We start from the raw sequence: 21,054 nt of genomic DNA on the forward strand, positions 1-21,054 counted from the left end.
ACAGAACAAATCACAGCCGGCACCGATTACCAATTGTTGGCTGTGGAAGATGTGGTAATGAAGGGATACGAACCATGAAACTAGCAGGACGAGTAGGGTGGAGGAGGGATGGAGAGAGAGGGAACGTAAGGGTTACTTGAAAATAGAGAAATCAATATTCATACTGATATTCATAAGCTGCCCAAGCAAAATATGAGGTGGTGTTCCTACAATTTGCATTGGGCTTCACTCTGACACTGCAAGAGGCCCAGGACAAAAATGTCAGTGTGGTAATGGGAAGGGGAGCTACAATATTTGGCAATTGGGAGATTGTGTAGGTCAAGGTGGGCTGAGTGTAGGTGTTGAGAGAAACGAGCGCCCAGTCTGCCTTCATCTCGCTGATTATATAGGAGTCCACACCAAGAGTAACAGATACAATAGATGAGGTTGGAGGAGGTGCAAGTGAACTGCTGCCTCACATGAAAGGACTGTCGGGGTCTTTGGACGGAGTCATAAGAGGAGGTATAGAGTCAGGAATTGCATCTCCTGCAGTTACAGGGAAGGGAGTGGTTTGAGTGGGAAGTGAAAAATTAACCAGGGAGTTGCAGAGGGAACAGAAAGGGGTGGAGATGGGAATAAGTGGCTAGTAGTGGGATCCCGTTGGAGGTGGCGGAAATGGCGGAGGATTATCTGTTGTATGCGACGGCTGATGGGATGAAAGATGAGGACTAGGGGGACTCTATCCCTGTTGTAACTGGAGGGATGGGAAGCCAGAGCAGAGCTACGGGATACCCAGGAGACCCGTGTGATGACCTCATCTATGTTGGAAGAGGGGAACCATCGTTTCCTAATGAAAGAGGACATCATGGATATCCAAGTATGGATCACCTCATGGTGGGTTCGGAGGCGGCAGGAGTGGGGGATAGTCTTTATAGGAGGCAGGGTGGGAAGAAGTGGTAAACATTATAGCTTTTAGAAAATTTGACAAAGAAACTGCTGGTTACAGCCATGGTGTGCCATTGGTAAGGGAATGAAGGTTTGGATTGATTCCTTGATTAAAATAACCCTTATTACTGGAGTTTTATTCATTTAGCCAATTTGTTTCATTACAGTGAAATGTTTTGTAGATAGAACATAGAACAGTACAGGAAGGAGCCCTTTGACCCATAAATGCTCACGCCAAACAGGATGACAAATTAAATTGATTTTGTCTGCTTGAACATGAACCATATCCCTCTATTACCTGCACTTCCATGTGTCTATCTAAAAAACTCTTAAATGTCACTATCATATCTGCCTCCACCTGACAATGCATTCCAGACCCCTTATTTATGCAGCTGTTCCATATCCCGCTGTATCTTCTGACAGTGTGTGTGTCTGTGTGTGTATATATATATTTGTGTGGGTACATGTATGGATATATATACATACGTCCTAGCACAGATCGCTGTGGAACTCCACTGGTCACAGACCTCCAGCCAGAGTATTTTCCTTCCTCCACAACTTTCTGTCTTCTATGAATACATCAATTCCGAATCCACACGACCAAGTCTTTGTGAATTCCATGCATCTTAGTCTTCTGAATCAGCCGTCCATGAGGGGCCTCATCAAAAGCTTTACGAAGATCCATGTATACAACATCTACTGCCTTCCTTCATCAATCTCCGTCATCACCTCCACAACAAACTCAAACAAGTTAGTGAGACACGACCTTTCCCGTACAAAGCCATGCTAGCTATCCCTAATTAGCCCTATTCTCTTCCAAATTAGAGCAAATCCTACCTCAAAGAATTCTCTTCAATAGTTTCCCTACCACTGACATGAGACTCATCTGACTATAGTTCCCTGGATTCTCTTTACTTCCTTTCTTAAACAAAGGAACACCATTGGCCACTGTCCAGTCCTCCAGGACCACACCTGTGGCTTGTGAAGAAACAAAAACTCATGTCAAGGCCCCTGCAATCTCCTCTCTTGCCACCCTCAGTAACTTGGGATAGATCCCATCAGGCCCTTGGACTTATCCACCTTAATGTTCTTCAAGAGCCTCAGCACCTTCTCAATCTCAAACTGCCCTAGCATTTTTTATGCTCCACATTGATTTTGCTGTCCTCCAAGTCCTTGGTGAATACAGATGCAAAGTACTAATTTAGTACTTACCTACATCCGCCAACTCCAAGAATAGGTACCCTCCTTTATCCTTGTGCGGTCCTATATTTTTCATGGTCACCAACTTGTCATTAACATAGGTATAGAAAGCATTGGGATTTTCCTTAATCCGCCTCTCCAAAGACATTTCATGGGCCTCCTAATAGCTGGCGATTTCCTACCTACTCATTTTTATATCCCCATCTGATTGCCACTTTCATATTGCTGACATACACTTCCTTTTTCTTCCTAACCAATATTACATTCTCCTTGGTCATCCATGGTTCCCATGCCTTGCAATCCTTACCCTCCTCCTTACTGGAACATGCCCAATGTCACTGGAACACTCCCACATGTCAGCTGTGGACATGCCCAATAACAACTGCTCCCAATCTACCCTCCTTAGCTCCCGCCTAATGACATTGTAATCTGCCTTGCCCCAAATAAATACCTATCCCAGCATCCAGACCAATCCCTTTTCAAAACAATCATAAAATCTATGGAGTTTTGATCACTATTTCCAAAATGCTCTTTCACCGTAACATCAGTCACCTGGCCCCATCCCTTTTCCCAATACAAGGTCCTCGAGTCAAACTATCCACATAATGTTTAAGGAAACTCTTTGGATACACCTAACAAATTCTGCTCCGTCTAACCCTATTGCACTAAGTAAGTCCCTGTCAATATTGGGGAACTTATTGCTTTTGTATCCTTCTGTAATCTGTCTACCTATCCTCTATCTCCTGCTGGCTATTGAGTGGCCTATAACATAATCTCGTTGGAATGATTGCTCCTTTATTTTTTAGCTCAACCCATAATGCCTCAGTAGAGGTCTACTGCCGAGCATGTTCTCTCTGAGTACTGCCATGACATTCTGCCCGATTAGTAAAACTACCCCTCCATTTCTTTTACCTCCCTCTTTATCACATCTGAAACATCAACATCCTGGCACATTGAGCTGCCAGTCATATCCCTCAAGCAAATAAGTTTACGTAATGGCCACAACAGCATAATTGCAAACACTGATCCAGGCTGTAAGTTCATCAGCTTTACCCCCAATACTCCTTGCATTGAAGTAAACACACTTCAGCCCTTCATTATCCCCATATTCACAAACCTCTCCCTGCCTGTCCTTCATTTGAGTCTTCCAATGTGGTTTTCCATGGGTGATAAATTAATGTTAGTGCATTAAATGTTAACAGATGCTGATTTCACCAGGTAATTCTTTCTTTTGTTTGGTGGTATTAATGTGTTAAAATGCAAAGTTCCACCATGATCTACCGCATTTATTGTTTGTGTTTTAGCTTCATCTCGTTCACTGGAATCCAGTGAAATACAAGAACTGTGATGAAGCTGTTCTCTCTGAAAATGGCCTTGCAGTTATAGGAGTTTTTTTAAAGGTGAGTAAAATAATTACTGATAGAAAATCTGAATACTTGGACAGTAAATATTTGTATAACATATTCTAAAATGTTGAAAATACTCAGTAGACCAAGCAGCATTTGTGCAGAGAAACACTAAGATAACAGAGTTAACAGAACGATGACCATTCATTCATCTGAACGTTTAGAAGTAACGTGTTTTATTTATCTCCGAGTAACGCTTTTTCCTGTGATCTCTTGACCATTCAACTGCTATGTTGAAATGTATCCCTGATATTCTTGATTGCATGGCCTACTTGAACTGTACTCACAGGCTTGTCCTGTGGGAAGCCTGGGTGCTGAGAAATCAGAAGGGAAAACCTAAGAAGAGTTACAAATCTGGGGGGTGGTTTTGACTGTCATATCCCTAGCTCGGGGACAGCAACAACCAGGGCTCACAAGTGGTTATAATTTCTGGAAAGGAGCAAGGAAGATTTTTCACAACAAATTTTTTTCTCAACAGTTCTCATTCCGTGCCAAAACTTCATATAGCCCTTGCTTTCTCTGTCCATCCCCTTCCCCTTCCTAGTTCTCTCACTAGTCTTACTGTCTCCGACTACATTCTATCTTTGCCCGCCCCTTCCACTGACATCAGTCTGAAGAAGGGTCTCGACCTGAAACGCCCATTACTTCTCTCCAGAGATGCTGCCTCATCCGCTGAGTTACTCCAGCATTTTGTGTCTACCTAAGGAAAATTTAAACATCGCCCTCAGTGGCTCTCAGCCTAACTTTCGAAAACCCTACTCACAATCAAGGCCAAGCCTGTGGATATTAATTGGAAAAGAATCATATCAATTCTACTGGATTTTCTCTTTGTGTAGAAGTCTCATGAAATCCTTGTGCAATGAAGTCAGCAGACTCTGAATGCAAGTAGACTCCATCCCTTTTTCATCTTTCCCAAGACTGTGTCAGATTCCCACACATCGGAAGGAAGAAATTCTCCCTGCTTAAAATTATTTGATCAATGAAGGAAACTGTGTTCTACTTAGTGTAATCAACATTCCAAAGATCTCTGAACTTGATGGGTACAAGATGTGCCAGAAATGTGGTGACCCTTGTACGCTGCCTCAGTGTAATCTCTGACTCCTACACTCTTGTACTTAAGTATGATTGTGCCTAAGGTAGAGTAGGATTGTTACTGAAAAAGACTTTCACCGTAACTAGGTACATGCCATACATAAAGTACCATTTAAAATAATTTGACAGCATATTTATTTTTGATTTGTATAAATGTTGATAATATTATGTTTTATTGGAAGCTTGGAAGAAGGCACGATAGTCTGCAGAAACTTGTGGATGCTCTACCAGCTATTAAATATAAGGTAAGTAGGATGATTAGTTTGCTATCTCTATTTTTCCACCACATCATTTACCTCCTTTATTCCAAAGTGAATCTTAGTATGTTGGACTTTGGTGAACATCTAGACAATACTTAATTAGGGCTTAATTAGGAAAGGGAAAATAGATTATGAAAGAAAACTGGCAGGCAACATAAAAACTGATTGCAAAAGCTTTTATAGATATGTGAAGAGAAAAAGATTAGTTAAAACAAATGTAGGTCCCTTGCAGTCAGAAACAGGTGAATTGATCATGGGGAACAAGGACATGGTAGACCAATTGAATAACTACTTTGGTTCTGTCTTCACTAAGGAAGACATAAATAATCTGCCGGAAATAGCAGGGGACCGGGGGTCAAATGAGATGGAGGAACTGAGTGAAATCCAGGTTAGCCGGGAAGTGGTCTTAGATAAATTGAATGGATTAAAGGCCGATAAATCCCCAGGGCCAGATAGGCTGCACCCCAGAGTACTTAAGGAAGTAGCCCCAGAAATAGTGGATGCATTAGTGATAATTTTTCAAAACTCTTTAGATTCTGGAGTAGTTCCTGAGGATTGGAGGGTAGCTAATGTAACCCCACTTTTTAAAAAGGGAGGGAGAGAGAAAACGGGGAATTACAGACCAGTTAGTCTAACGTCGGTAGTGGGGAAACTGCTAGAATCAGTTATTAAAGATGGGATAGCAGCACATTTGGAAAGTGGTGAAATCATTGGACAAAGTCAGCATGGATTTATGAAAGGTAAATCATGTCTGACAAATCTTATAGAATTTTTCAAGGATGTAACTAGTAGAGTGGATAAGGGAGAACCAGTGGATGTGTTATATCTGGACTTTCAGAAGGCTTTCGACAAGGTCCCACATAAGAGATTAGTATACAAACTTAAAGCACACGGTATTGGGGGTTCAGTATTGATGTGGATAGAGAACTGGCTGGCAGACAGGAAGCAAAGAGTAGGGAGTAAAAGGGTCCTATTCACAATGGCAGGCAGTGACTAGTGGGGTACCGCAAGGCTCAGTGCTGGGACCCCAGCTATTTATGATATATATTAATGATTTGGACGAGGGAATTGAATGCAACATCTCCAAGTTTGAGGATGACACGAAGCTGGGGGGCAGTGTTAGCTGTGAGGAGGATGCTAGGAGGCTGCAAGGTGACTTGGATAGGCTGGGTGAGTGGGCAAATGCATGGCAGGTGCAGTATAATGTGGATAAATGTGAGGTTATCCATTTTGGTGGCAAAAACAGGAAAGTAGACTATTATCTGAATGGTGGCCGATTAGGAAAGGGGGAGATGCAACGAGACCTGGGTGTCATGGTACACCAGTCATTAAAAGTAGGCATGCAGGTGCAGCAGGCAGTGAAGAAGGCGAATGGTATGTTAGCATTCATAGCAAAAGGATTTGAGTATAGGAGCAGGGAGGTTCTACTGCAGTTGTACAGGGTCTTGGTGAGACCACACCTGGAGTATTGCATACAGCTTTGGTCTCCTAATCTGAGGAAAGACATTCTTGCCATAGAGGGAGTACAGAGAAGGTTCACCAGACTGATTCCTAGGATGTCAGGACTTTCATATGAAGAAAGAGTGGATAGACTCGGTTTGTACTCGCTAGAATGTAGAAGATTGAGGGGGGATCTTATAGAAACTTACAAAATTCTTAAACGGTTGGATAGGCTAGATGCAGGAAGATTGTTTCCGATGTTGGGGAAATCCAGAACAAGGGGTCACAGTTTATGGATAAGGGGGACATCTTTTAGGACCGAGATGAGGAAAATATTTTTCACACAGAGAGTGGTGAATCTCTGGAATTCTCTGCCACAGAAGGTAGTTGAGGCCAGTTCATTGGCGATATTTAAGAGGGAGTTAGATGTGGCCCTTGTGGCTAAAGGGATCAGGGTTATGGAGAGAAGGCAGGTACGGGATACTGAGTTGGATGATCAGCCATGATCATATTGAATGGCAGTGCAGGCTCAAAGGGCCAAATGGCCTACTCCTGCACCTATTTTCTATGTTTCTATACTTCAATTTCAAGTTTTTTTTGAGAATCTGAGTTTAATGTTTTCTGTGGTTCAAGGTTGCAAATCTTACCAAGTTTTTGAAAAAATTATTAGTACAGGTTGAACACTGATTTTCTGGTAACTGATCGCCCGCCCACCATTATAATCCGGATAAAATTATGACAGCTCAGTTGAAATTCCCTGAGCGGCCACAGATGGCGTTGCGAGTGGCAAGCGCTCTTTTCGGTCTTGTCCGTCTGTCATGAAAGAATCAACTATGCTCTCAATCTTCCCTCCTAACTGTCTCACAAAGACAAATTCCCTGCCGACCCATACCCAGCTCTCACCGTCTCCCTGGCCGTTTAGAGTCCTGGCCTCCGACCCCACTCCCGACTCGCAAGGTTCACCAGCAAGCCCATCTTCAGATCTAGGTGCCGATGCCACTGGTCAGCAACAGCGAGGCTTTCTTCATCCACCAAAAGCACACAAAGTGCTGAGTACTTCAGCGGGTCAGGACCCCTGAAGAACAGGAACAGGTGACATCAGGACACTTCCTCAGACTGATTCACTCGCTGATTTACTCCAGCACTTTGTCCAAGAGAGTCAAGAGTGTTTTATTGTTTTATGTCCCAGGGAGAACAATGAAATTGTTACTTGCAGCAACAAAACAGAATATGTAAACATAGTACACTGTAAACAATGTAATAAACAAGAAAAAAATGTTCAGTGTGTGTGCATATATATATATATGCGCATATATACATACATACATATACACATATATTGTGCTGTTTCACTTTAAAACTAGGCGTTGATGCTGCTGGTCTGTACCAGTGATCCCTTCTTCACCAGTTCAAATGGCTGTTGTTACAGCTCAGTTTTTAGCCCCTGTGGACGGCGTATTCTTCATTGTCCCCCACCGAAAGAACACACTCAGTCACTGTGCGGTTCCATCCCCTCTCACCTGCTGTCGCTTCCAAGGTGGAGTATGTCGGCGACTCCAGGGGAGGAGGAGGCGACGATGGTGGTGAGAGGAAGGGGGGGGGGGGGGGGGATCAGCGATCCGACGAAAGCGCTCGCCAGGTGCTGCAGCATCAGTCGCAACAACAGCCGTGTCAGTGGAACAACCGGTGGGTGAAGATGGACTCGCTGGTGCATCTTGCGAGGCAGGATGGGGGTCGGAAGCTGGGGCTCTAAACAGCCGGGGAGATGATGTGTTGGGGATGGGTCGGCAGGTCATTCCATTCACATTCAGTTTACATTTTATGAAGAAGGGTTTCGGCCCGAAACATTACCTATTTCCTTCGCTCCATAGATGCTGCTGCACCCGCTGAGTTTCTCCTGCATTTTTGTGTACCTTACATTTTATATTTGTTTTATTTAAGTTTCTGGCACTCCATCGCACTTTAGAGACACACCAGTGAAGTTATTAGCGGGCCAGACGTATATTGTCATTTCATTATCAAGTGACCTCTGGTCCAGAAAAACGGATAATCCAGAAAGGCTCTGGAACGGAGGGTGCTGGAAATTTGATGCTCAACCTGTACTGTTTTATTCATTTAATTCAGTAATGGCCCCGGCACTGTAGTGCAGCAGTAGAGCTGTGCCTTAAGGGGCTGTCCCACTTGGGCGACCTCATCCGCGAGTTCTGGCGAGTTTGCCCTCAACTCATACTCGCAGCATGGTCGACACGAGGTCGTAGGAGGTCTTTGTAACTCTCATTCATGCTCGAGAGTGGTCTCCGGGTACTCAAGGCTTCAGCAGTAGCCCCCGTGTACTCGTAGGTTTAGTCATAGTAGGTCGTAGTAGGTAAAGGGGCTGCCCCACTTGGCCGACCTAATTGGCGAGTTTAGAAGAGCTTTAGAAGAGTTTGAAAAAATGTCATGTTGAAGACCAGCTTCGACTAGCTATGACTAGCTGTGACTAACTTCGTGAAAATTGGACACCGAATAGTGGAGAGTGAAGACGACCTCCTTCGACCTCCCTTCGACCTTCCACTATGATGAAGACTATCTACGGATACCTTCGACTACCCTCGATTACCTACAACTAACATGCTGACCTACTACTACCTACCTCAATTAAACCTACGAGTTAAAAAAAGTATCGATTTTTTCCATGGTGACCTCTTTTTGCTCGCAGGCATTTTTCAACACGTTGAAAAATATGCCGTGACCTAGCTGAGGCCTCGAGTACGCGGAGACCACTCTAGAGCATGAAGGAGAGTTACAAAGACCTCCTACGACCTTGTGTCGACCATGCTGCTTGTATGATTCGAGGACAAACTCGCCAGAACTCGCAGATTAGGTCGCCTAAGTGGGACAGCCACTTTACAGAATCAGTGACCTGGGTTTGATCCTGACCTCAAATGCTGTCTGTAGAATTTGTACATTCCAGAATTTCCTACATCAGCAATTATTCTCATCCTTACACCAGAATTCAGATCTTCTGCACTTAGTCCAAAATTATATGGTGAGTTATTGTTTGACAATGCTGTTGAGACTGCTTAGATCCTTTATTTGTCATTCAGACCTTTTGGTCTGAACAAAATGCCATTGCCTGCAGCCATACATGTAATAATAAACAACAAAACACACAATAAACACAAATTAACATCCACCACAGTGAGTTCACCAAGCACCTCCTCACTGTGATGGAGGCAAAAGTCTTAAGGTTACTGTCTCTTCCCTCCTCATTCTCCCTCTGCGCTGAGGCGATATCTTGTTACCCCACCGGGTGATGGTAAGTCAGTCCCGTGGCTCACCGAGCTCCGCGAACGGGCCGGTTCAAGCTCCGCGGCCCGGGGTGGTCGAAGCTGCCGCCCTCCAGTCCAGCGGACGCAGCTGTTGCCACGGGAGCTCCGGAAAACATGCACCAGCCTGTGACCTGTGACGATGTCGTCCACTGGCCCGCGGCCGAACCCCGGAGCAGGGGGGATACGACAGAAGAGTCGCATTCCTCCGAAGGGAGAGACAGAAAATCATGTTTCAGCCCCCCCCCCCCCCCCCCCACACATGTTTTGCTACCCAGAAGGTGCAAAACAAATAATTTGCCAGATTGGGTTTGTTCTTTTTTTTGTGAACATGTCATGCTTGGTGAGTTTAGCACTACTTGGCTACAGGTTTGGTTTAGAGGTACAGCATGGAAACAGGTCTTTCAGCCCACCGAGTCCACACTGACCAACGATCCCTGCACACACACTCAGGACAATTTACATTTAAACACACGTCTTTGGAGTGTGGGAGGAAACCGACAATCTCGGAAAAACCCCACGCAATGGAGAACGTACAAACCTGTAGTCAGGATCGAACCAGGCTCTCTGGAACTGTAAGACAATAGACAATGGGTGCAGGAGTAGGCCATTCAGCCCTTCGAGGCAGCACCGCCATTCAATGTGATCATGGCTGATCATCCCCAATCAGTACCCCGTTCCTGCCTTCTACCCATATCCTCCTTTTTAAGAGCCCTATCTCCCTCTCTCTTGATAGCATCCAGAGAACCTGCCTCCACCGCCCTCTGAGGCAGAGAATCCCACAGACAAGGCAGTAGCCACCTACGCCAAAGTGCTGAATTTTCTATAGGAATAAATTTCTGCAGCGCATTAAGGATTTGGTACCCAGAGCCCTTGCTGAGATATACTCAACCACTCCTTTCAAAATCACCCGCAGTCTCTTGTTTCCAAATTCCTTCTGTCTTTCTGCTAGAGGTTAGCATGGTTCATATCTGAAGATTCATCCCTAAGCATAGCATATTCTATCATTTTGTTTTATCTACAGTAAAAGATCTAGTATGAAAAAGGTGTATTAATCCAGTGACGTTTTACAATGAACACTTCATTGTAACGCTTTAGAGGGGGAAAAGGCATTTTGAATTGGATACAGCATATATTGAATAATAGAATGTAAACAAATCATAGCATGGAAGGTGGCATTTGTCCTTACTGTACTTAACAGTGGGACATGAGGCATCTGGCCATGTCTTATTTTTCTAATCATGATCTAATATCCCTGCATTCTAACCCACTTTAATCACACCGCAAGAGTTTTTTCAATAAAGCAAAGCAGTTTTCCTCTTTCACTAGAGGTTTTTTGATTTTATTTTAATTTGTCCACCTTTCATCTGTTCGCATGGCTGTTCTTCAGACTTAGCAAGTTCCTTGCAAATCTGTCTCAGAGTTACAGGCTTTTTCCCAATAACTTTTTCCCAGGGTGGAAATGTCAAACACTAACGGGTAGTTAGTGGGGCAAAGTTTAATGGAGATGTGCAGGGCAAATGTTTTGCACAGAAAGTAGTGGGGGCCTGGAACATATTGCCAGAGGGTGGTGAAGGAAAAATGATAGTGCAGTTTAAGAGGCTTTTCGCTAGTCAGAAGTGCAAATGTCAAAGTCTCGATCCGTAATTAGACTCAAGGAATTGATTCATTAACCATCAGCAGTTGGTTTATTTTACTTGCTCAAGGGGAAATGTGGCTCAGTCAAAGACTGTGATCACATCTGCAAAGTTTGTTTGCACAACAAGATATTTATACACACAGAAGACGACTCGTGTGATGTACATAGGTTAATAAGTTCAATGGTGATCTACAAAGGTTAAGTAGTTAATCATCAGGTCTGCACGTAAAACACAAAGGAGACGACTTTGATGATATTAAGTAGATCAATGTGTTAATCACATTGGTGAGTTTGCATCAATCACCCAGCTTGCACAATATTGTGTCAAGTATCCTATTAGGTTTTGCAAAACTAAAGGTTTTACTTCTTCACTGGGAATAGATGGATTATGGATCATACACAGATAATTTAGATCAGTTTAATTTAGCATCATGTTCAGCACAAACATTGTGGTGAACTGGTCTATGTTCTAACTCCACGTATTTTCCAAACTAACTGGTTACTGTACAGTTATACCATAACCTGTGTGCAGTTTATACAACAACGTGAAGGAAGAAAGACAGGCATTCAGTAGAATAATGACATCACTCGTGCCGCAAAGCTCTAAGGAACTGAAGATCGATACAAAGTACTGGAGTAACTCAGCGGTTCAGGCAGCAACACTGGAGAAAATATGAGTGACCTTTCGGGTAGGGACCCCTCTTCAAGGAACCAAGTTATTTTGGGCAGATTTGCAATGGAAGTTATCCTGTACTGTAAATATGTTTTGCCATCATTTCACAACATCCTTTTATAATGAGGATGTGTTGAAAGTGCACTGTCTGTGCATTGCATGCAAAGACATCAAAAGACGTTCGTCCACCTCACCACATTGATTAAATGTATGGAGAAGAAACTTCTAAATTTGTATCTTCCTAAAATTGCCAGTCACTTCTAAAATATTTTTTCATGATAAGAGAAATTACCTAATTATTAAATGTCTGAAAGTCAAGAAATCATGTGAAATTATGTATTTCCCTTACCCAATGTGACTAATTCTGTACCTGCAGGACTCAACAGTTGATTTCTTCAATTTTGATCCGATAAGTTTGATTCCATCTCGTTCTGACTATTGGACATATCCTGGTTCTCTGACCACACCACCATTGACTGAATCTGTTACCTGGGTCATTATGAAAGATCCCATTGAAATTAACCTTGAACAGGTAATGTTTTTAGCTATCTCTTAAATCCATGTAATTCAAACACTTTGTTTAAAACAAAACAACGGTGGCCTTCTGCAGTTAGTGTGGGGCTGTCATAGAATTGTAAATATATAATCCAGGCTATACTGGAAATTAGAAACCAAACATGAGGGTGTGTCACTGGCAGTTTGCCCACATGCTTGTTGGCAGGGAATATTGCTTTGCTGCTTTTATGTTTCTATGGTAGTTGGATGAACTAGAACAGGAGGTGGGGTGGAGGGGTGGGGTAGTGTAGGACCTGATGAAACTAGTTGTAATTGTGGCTGGCAGCTGCTTGAGAATTAGGGAAAAATCATGTAGCTCCATCGAATGATATTTTTTTAAATTATTCTGGTTCTGTGGCAATCACTGGCCAATCTGTTCCCATGTTTGAAAGCCTGAAGAAACGACGTGTTTTTAAATATGATGTTGGCCCCTGAATGTATAATAAAGCTAGGACCTTTCCCATTTCATGTAATTGTGCTGTCATTTCCCTTCCCCCCTCCCACCCTGCATTTGGTAGCTCTTTACTGTGATCTACTTTTACATCAAGCTTAAAGATGGTGTGCTTGTCTATATCTCTCTACATCCATGTCTATATCTCTCGTTTTCCCATTCCGCTGACTCTCAGACTGAAGAAAGGTCTCGACCCGAAATGTCCTTTTCTCCAGAGATGCTGTCTGACCTGCTGAGTAACTCCAGCTTTTTGTGTCTACCTTCTGTGACTTTTCTTCCCCAATTTCCCATGATTTTGTTACATTGCCATGATTGCTAGATTGGACTCAGAATTACCACCTATAGCCCTTGAGTGACTCTACTTGGCTGGAATAGATGTAGAGGGTGTCGTTCTCACCGGTCTCCACAAATCCAGCTGCACAGTATGGGCAGTACCTGGTTGTGGGTGATGGTCCAGAGGCTCTTTTTGTAATACCTCATGTAAGCTCTGTTCAGAGGGCAAAGCTGGGGAAATTGCTCTGTCTTCTATCATGTCTGTCTTTGATTTTAACAAAATAATGAAATATTGATGTTTAATCTGCTAGTACCTTTAAAAATGATGAAAATTTGGAAATTATGTTATATAGTACAAAGAGCAAAATCAAAAATTTAAACTACCTTCTTTGCTGTCTAATGTGCCTTTCATTCATTTAGTTTAAAGATACAGGAAGGAAACAGGCCCTTTGGCCAACCGAGCCCACCACGACCATTGAGCACCCGTTCACATCCAGGTTCTACACACTCCCTGCACACTAGGGGCAACTTACAGAGTCCAATTAACCTAGAAACCTGCATGTCTTTGGGATGTGGGAGGAAATTGGAGCACTCTGTGGTCACAGGGAGAACATGCAGACTCCACACAGTCAGCACTTGAGGTCAGGAAGGTACTTGGGTCTCTGGTGCTGTGGGACAGCAGCTTTACCAGCTGCATGACTGGTAAATGTTATCCATCAACTGCTAATGCATTGTCTTTGCACTTGCTGATCAATGTTAGTTCCCCTTTGAGTATTTTGGTTTTGAAAAACATTCTCAGCTAATCCTTCCACCCCCTAAGACCCCTCCAATGTCTCAGTAATTTCTTGATCCTTGTATCAATTTGAGATATTTGATTTCTAAATTGGACATCTTACAAATTGCAATGTAATACCACCATTTGCTAAATTGAGCTTTGAGCAAGCTAAATTGAGCTTTCACCATTGAGCTTTGGAAATCTCCCTGACAGCATTAGTTGTTGCATTAGGTCATTCCTGAAATCGAGTTCCGCAAGGTCATTTATCCAAATATCTTTAATGTGATCTCATTTTCCTTTACAATGTACTGTGAAACACTTATTGTCACGTGTACCCTGAGGTACAGTGAATTTTGATTTTACCATACAGTCATACCAAAAAAAAGCAACAAGATTAAAATTACATACAAATTAAACATAAACAGCCACCACAGTGTGAGAATCCGTAGGGCACACAGCATAAGCAGAGACCCACAGCCATCAGTCCAATGTCCGGGCCACACACACCATGATATGACCAGAGTTGCACCGACCACTTGTCACTCTCTCTGCAGTCCCTGTCCACCCAAACCACGGGGAAGCCACCTGTACTCGCACCAGACTCCAGGATGATCCCACGGCGCGACGTCCCCACAAACACCGAATCCACCACATTCTTGGCAATCCCCCCCCCCCCCCCCCCCCCCCCCCCAAGTCCTCACCAGCGCAGGCAGCCCGTCCATCTTGCTTTCGGTGACCCGGCACTCCTCACTGTGATGGAAGGCAAACAACTTTTACCTTCTTCCTCCCTTACTCGTTGGGGCAATCGAAGCATCCGCAGTCGGGGCGATTGAAACCCCCGCAAAGAGGCGATCAAGGCTCCCGTGATCGGGACGGTCGAAGCTCCTGTCGGGTTATGCTTGTAATAAGGCTCGTACCACGACATAAACAGAGTATACCTTTAATCTGTACAATAACAGCAACTGCAACAGCCTCCTGTGTAAGCCCAGGCAACTCTCTAACTGCCCACACCCTGGGTTCCAGTCACATCCGGTTACTGGAGCCTGGCTTCTGGCACACAGGGTCCTAGTGCCCCTCTGCTCAGTCTTACACTATTATTGCATAATACCACATCTCCCTTTCTTTGAGAACAAAGGGTGGACTACCTTTGTCTCTGCAGGTCTTAAGGGGTTTATTCTGCCCTTTTGCTGGAAGACCTGTCCCTGATCTAGGCATGCAAAATAGAAATAAAATAACTTACACGTTACCATACTGTGAACTATTCTTTCAGGTTTCAGGTAAATGTAACAGGTTTACAGAACAATTTCACATCACATTTCACTCTCTCTGGGTTCCAGTCACATCCGGTTACTGGAGCCTGGCTTCTGGCACACAGGGTCCTAGTGCCCCTCTGCTCAGTCTTACACTATTATTGCATAATACCACAGCTCCTGCAGCTGGTGCTCCCGCAGTCAATCCCTAACAAAGGAACCGCCAGCTCCACGATATTAAGGCCACAGTGCGGTCGGAGATACGACACGGAAAATGTCGCATCTCCGTCGAGGAAAGAGATTTTAAAAAGTTTCCCCACCCCTCCACATAATACAAAAACTAAAGATTAACTAAAACATACAAATAAAACAGACAAAAAACAACAAAGAAGAAAGGGACAAGACAGTTGGCGAGGCTGCCATTCACGGCGCCACTCGGTGGTTGACTGGATGCAATGCAAATGCTGATTTCAGGTGCAAAGCATGTTGCATCGCCAACATATGTGAAGCCTAACTGTTTTCTACCCCATCTGATTCTGAACTCAACCTGTCGAGTGGCTAATGTTGTGCCGTTATTTAAGAAGGTCAGCAAGAACAAGTCAAGAAACTACAGACTACTGAGCCTGACGCCTGTGGTAGGAAAGTTGTTGGAGGGGATTCTGATTAAGGATAGTCATCATCAGCGTGGAAAATAGTGTTACGAATCTGATTTTTTTTTTAAAAGGTCATTAATAAGATTAACGAGGGCAGGGCAATGAAAGTTGTCTATGTGAGATGCATGGAAAGCTAGTTTGGAAGATAAGATCATGTAGAATCCAAGGTGAGGTAGCCAAGTGGATTTAAAAGGGGGTTGGAATGCAAGGATAGTTGTAAAGGGGTGTTTTTCAGACTGGGGGCTTCGGAGTGCCACAGAATTTGGCGCTGGGCCCAGTTTTGCTTGTGGTCAAAATTAATAATTTGGATAACAATGTAATTAATGTGAATACATTTGTAGGTGACAGCAAAATTGTTATAACAGACTATGAAGAAGGATATCTAACTTTACAACAGGATCTAAATCAGTTGGGAAGGTGGATAACCTTATTGAAATATACAAAATCATAAGGGGCATGTATAAAGAGTTATTTCTGGGTAGAGGATTCAGAAACTAGAGGGCAGATATTTATGAGGGACTTCAGAGGCACCCTTTTCACAGAGGAGTCTGTATCTAGAAAGGACACATTATGACTTTCAAAGGACATTTGGACAAATATATGCATAGGAAGGATTTAGAAGGACACTGTATGAGTCAAATGGGACTAATCCAAAATGCCATCTTGGTCGGCATGAACAAGATGGGTTGAGGGATCTGTTTCGATGCTGTATAGCTCTATAACTCTAAAAGTCTAAGAACATGAATGGAATTCTGGTTTCAAGTAAATGACCCAGAGCCCAGAAAGTAATCTGAGGGTAGAGGGTTGTAGTGGATGCTGTTATTCTGACTGGAGGTCTGTGATCAGTAGAGTTCTGCAGGGAGCTATGTTATGACCTCTTGTTTGAGATGCACACACACACACGACTTGGACGAAATGTAGATGTGGTAGTAAATTTGCAGATAACACCAACATTGCTGGAGTTGCAGACAGTGTGGAAGGTTGTCAATGTTTACAGCAGGATCAGCTACAGAACTGATTGAAGAAATTGAATATGGAGTTTAATCTGAGCAAGCGTGAGGTGTTACACTTTGGGAAATTGAAGTAAGAAGAAGGTATATAGTTGATGGCAAGCCCCTTGACAGGATGGATATGCAGAGAGAGCTTGGGGTTTCATTTCATAGCTCCTGAAAGTGGCAACACAAGTAGATAGAGTGATACAGCAGATGTATGGTGTGCTCGCCTTCATTGATCAGGGCTTTGAGTAATGCAGCTCTATAAGACTTTGGTTAGGCTACTTTTGGAGTACTGCAGTTCTGGGCACCCATTACATGAAGGATGTGGAGACTTTGGATCGGGTACAGAGATGGTTTACCAGAACGCTGCCTTTATTAAAGGCAGCATTTTATTGTAAGTTGGACAAACAGATTGTTTTATCTGGAGCATCAAAGGCTGAGGGGAGACCTAAAAGAAGTACCGGTATATAAAATGATGAGAAGTGTAGTTAGATATTATCGGTTGAAGGGCCTGTTCCAGAGTCTGAAGAAGGGTCTCGACCCGAAACGTCACCCATTCATTCTCTCCAGAGATGCTGCCTGTCCCGCTGAGTTACTCCAGCATTTTGTGTCTATCTTTGGTTTAAACCAGCATCTGCAGTTTCTTCTTACACGCTGTTCCAATGCAATACTGTTCTTTGGTTATCCGTTAACTTCATGGTTGGTTGGTTGTTTCTCCATGATTATTTCCTCACTCTGCTTAGAATTTGCAGCCTTTTCTCTTGGATTTCTGTGTCAGAACAATTTTTCATTTGTACCTGCGCACTCACCCTATCTGTTCCCCTCGTGATCTTATACACCTCTATGTTCTCCCTTCACCCTCCATGATTGAAAATTTAAATTCCTTTTTTTTACAGGTATACAATACGTTTTGGGTATTCTGTCCACTTCCTTTTAAACAATAAACTGGTTGCCTTTTAAATAGCAATCTGAGAGGAGTTCATAGTTCCTTTTCATTTATTTTTTTTTCTTTTTCTTTTTAACAGCTGGATGTGTTTCGTAGTTTGTTTAGCACAGCTCGTGGGGAACAGCAAAAACTTATGGTGGACAACTACCGATCATTGCAGCCTCTACTGAAAAGAACTGTGTATACAACAATCCCATCTTCCCATGAAAATAATTCTCAACAGAATACACACAGCTGAATGTTGAAAACTTCAAATGAATATACCTATGTGCTTTTGTTATATTATAAGGGCTTCAAATTTTCTTTTATGATGTGGTGAACTGGAAAAAGAAATTACTTCAACTTTGGTGCTTACATGTAATATCTACTTTAAGATATCAATAACCAAGCACAGTTTAGAAGATACTTATATATTTGGGTGCTTTTTATCATTTGATATAATTAAAATATATGTTTTATTATTTGCAGATGGAAATAATAGCTAATAAGGTACTTGTATCATTTTGATGACAAAGATTGTTAATGTTTTACATAGAACACTAAATACAACCTCTCAACCTTGGTCTCATATAAGCTGAACTTTTTTATCAATCTAAAACTAATATAGTGTTTAGGATTTAACTGAGCATTACAGTGATGGTCTCGGAAAATTTTGTTGACTAGAAATGTTAGTGCAGTTAATGGTGCATGTTAGAATGGTGGATGATCACTGTTGGCATTTGTATGAAAATAATGTCTTCTGTTCTTCTGTAAGTAGCAGCATGAGGCTATTCGGCCCCTGGTCTATTGTGCCATGCAAAAGGATTATAGCTGGATATTTATCACCATGCTGCTTCTCTGTACATATCCATTGACGGTCTATTAATCTGTCTTGAATATATTCAGTAGTGGAGCCTCCACAGCATTCTTGGGTGGAGAAGTTCAGGGATTCACCACCCTCTGGGTGAAGATATGTATTATTTACTCTCTCTCCTGAAAAGTCAACCCTTCATTGAGATTGTGATCCCATAACACCACATACAGTATATATCTTTTCAAGCCCAGAAGGCATTGATACATTTTAATGAGATCACTCCTCAATCTTTTAAACTGAAGAGTATAGGCTCAGTTTCCTTAATCACTCTTTGTATGCCAATCCTACCATCACAGGAATCAATCAAATCTATCAAATATTTGTTGTACTGCCTTCATCAGTTCTACCCTTACATAGGGAGGTCTTAACTATGTACAGTATTCCAAATGCAATCTTATTACAGTGCCTCACAAGGTACTGTATGGTAACTTTTATTTAAAGAACATCTGACAACTCTTGTACTCAAATGTTGCTACAATAAAAGTAAACATATCTTTGCCTTCCAAAATGCATACTGAACTTGTGATTTCCCTCTTACCCCCCTCCACTCTAAGACCAGTTCTCATTTTGTTATGGAGCCATACAGCAGCTTCCCCATACCAACTAAGGTGCTCCATTTACATAGACACAAAATGCTGGAGTAACCCAGTGGGCCAGAGTATGGGTGATATTTTGGGCCGAGACCCTACTTCAGACTGAGAGTCAGGGGAGTGGGAGTCTAGAGATATGGAGGGGTAAGGTGTGAAAACAACAGTTTAAAGCAGACAATGATAAGGAAATGTAGAATGTTTCATTGTTAGCTGAGGGGAGGGTGACAAGGAGTATCTTTCAATCAGTAAAATTAATCAGGACAGTAAAACAAGTCAGAGAACTAGGGTGGAGGAGCGATGGAGAGGGGGAAAGCAAGGGTTACTTGAATATAGAGAAATCAATATTCATCCTCTAGATTCTAAGCTGCTCAAGCGAAAAATGAGGTTCTGTTCTGCCAATTTGTGCTGGGCCTCACTGTGACATTGGAAGAGGCACAGGACAGAATGGTCAGTGTGGGAATGGGAAGGGGATTAGTGTTTTGCAACCGGGAGATTGCAAAGGTCTAGGCAGACTGAGCAGAGGTGTTCAGAGAAATGATCTTGTTCTCTCCGATATATAAGAGTCCACACCTGGAACAGCGGATACAGTAGATGAAGTTGGAGGAGGTGCAAGTGAACCTCTGTGTAGTGGCAGATTATTATAACATTCAAGGAATCTTTCCTCTAGCCACTATGAAGACAGGGGTAAGGAGATAAGAATTGATAGGCATCCACGAGATCTCCACGAGACATTCAATGCCGTTAAATGATAAATCTTCAAAACAGTCTCTAAATTAATAGTTTTTTTATTGTCGTAGTAAAAACAGTAAGATATTCATCCAAACTTCTTCTTGTAGAAGTACATTTTGATCTTACTCGTAGTCAAACTCATGCATGGTGGAACCCCTGCATGGTCGAAAGCTGTGACCTCTTCCCATGCTTCTACAAACTAAAACTAAAAACTACTAGCGTCTGAGCGAGAATCCCAGCCGCAAACACGCCTCCAAGTACGTAATAAATCCCACCTACATAATTACAGGCAGATAAAATTTAAAGGTAAAGGTAACTGAGTTAAGCCAAATGACTACTACACACCGGCCCCTAATTGTTCTGAGTATATAATGAGGCAATTACTAATAGACATTTAAAAAGGTAGCTATAAAAGCTTAACATATATCAAAAAAACAAAAATAGCATGCATTATTATCTGCATTTAGCGATTCTTCCATCTTCACCTTTGCCTTCTAGAAGCAAGCATAACTTGGTTATTGGTCTTATTAAAACATTGTTCTTAGTCTGAAGTCGTACCGTGCGCACCAAACCCTTAACGTCAGGCAGATGCTGAAAAGCAGGACCTCCAGGGTTGCTATCTCCGGTTTGCTTCCAGTTCCTCGTGCTGGCGAGAGCAGGAACAGGGAGATACTGGACCTGAATGTGTGGCTGAGGAACTGGTGCACGAGGCAGGGATTTAGATTCTTAGATCACTGGGATCTGTTTTGGAGTAAGGGGGAACTGTACAAAAGGGACGGATTGCATCTTAACAGGTGGGGGACCAGCATTCTGGCAATCAGGTTTGCCACTGCTACACGGGTGGTTTTAAACTGAATAAGGGGGGGTGGGGTGTCAAATGGAATAGTCGAGCATGGAGTTAAAGGGAAAGGGTTTCTTAAATGTGTGAGCGGAGAGACAGAGTGGTGTAAAATGAGGGTAGAAGCAATAGGTAACAAGGTGAAAAGTAAAAGTGGCAGGCAGACAAATCCAGGGCAAAAATCAAAAAGGGACACTTTTCAAC

At 42.8% G+C, this 21,054-nt stretch overlaps 1 protein-coding gene across 2 annotated transcripts in view; it reads left to right on the plus strand.

The window, feature by feature from the left end:
- The window catches only part of ca5a (carbonic anhydrase Va), a 62,990-nt gene extending 43,789 nt beyond the window's left edge, over positions 1–19,201 (plus strand). For both annotated transcript variants that reach the window (XM_055649058.1, XM_055649057.1), the window contains exons 5-8: positions 3,429–3,524; positions 4,805–4,867; positions 12,319–12,474; positions 17,920–19,201. In XM_055649058.1, the coding sequence (XP_055505033.1) occupies positions 3,429–3,524; positions 4,805–4,867; positions 12,319–12,474; positions 17,920–18,078 (474 nt within the window). In that variant the 3' untranslated portion in view covers positions 18,079–19,201. The remainder of the gene's footprint in view (positions 1–3,428; positions 3,525–4,804; positions 4,868–12,318; positions 12,475–17,919) is intronic.
- Positions 19,202–21,054: the final 1,853 nt, after the last annotated feature.

Source organism: Leucoraja erinacea, chromosome 17 (assembly GCF_028641065.1).
Source record: "Leucoraja erinacea ecotype New England chromosome 17, Leri_hhj_1, whole genome shotgun sequence".
Taxonomy (NCBI): domain Eukaryota; kingdom Metazoa; phylum Chordata; class Chondrichthyes; order Rajiformes; family Rajidae; genus Leucoraja; species Leucoraja erinaceus.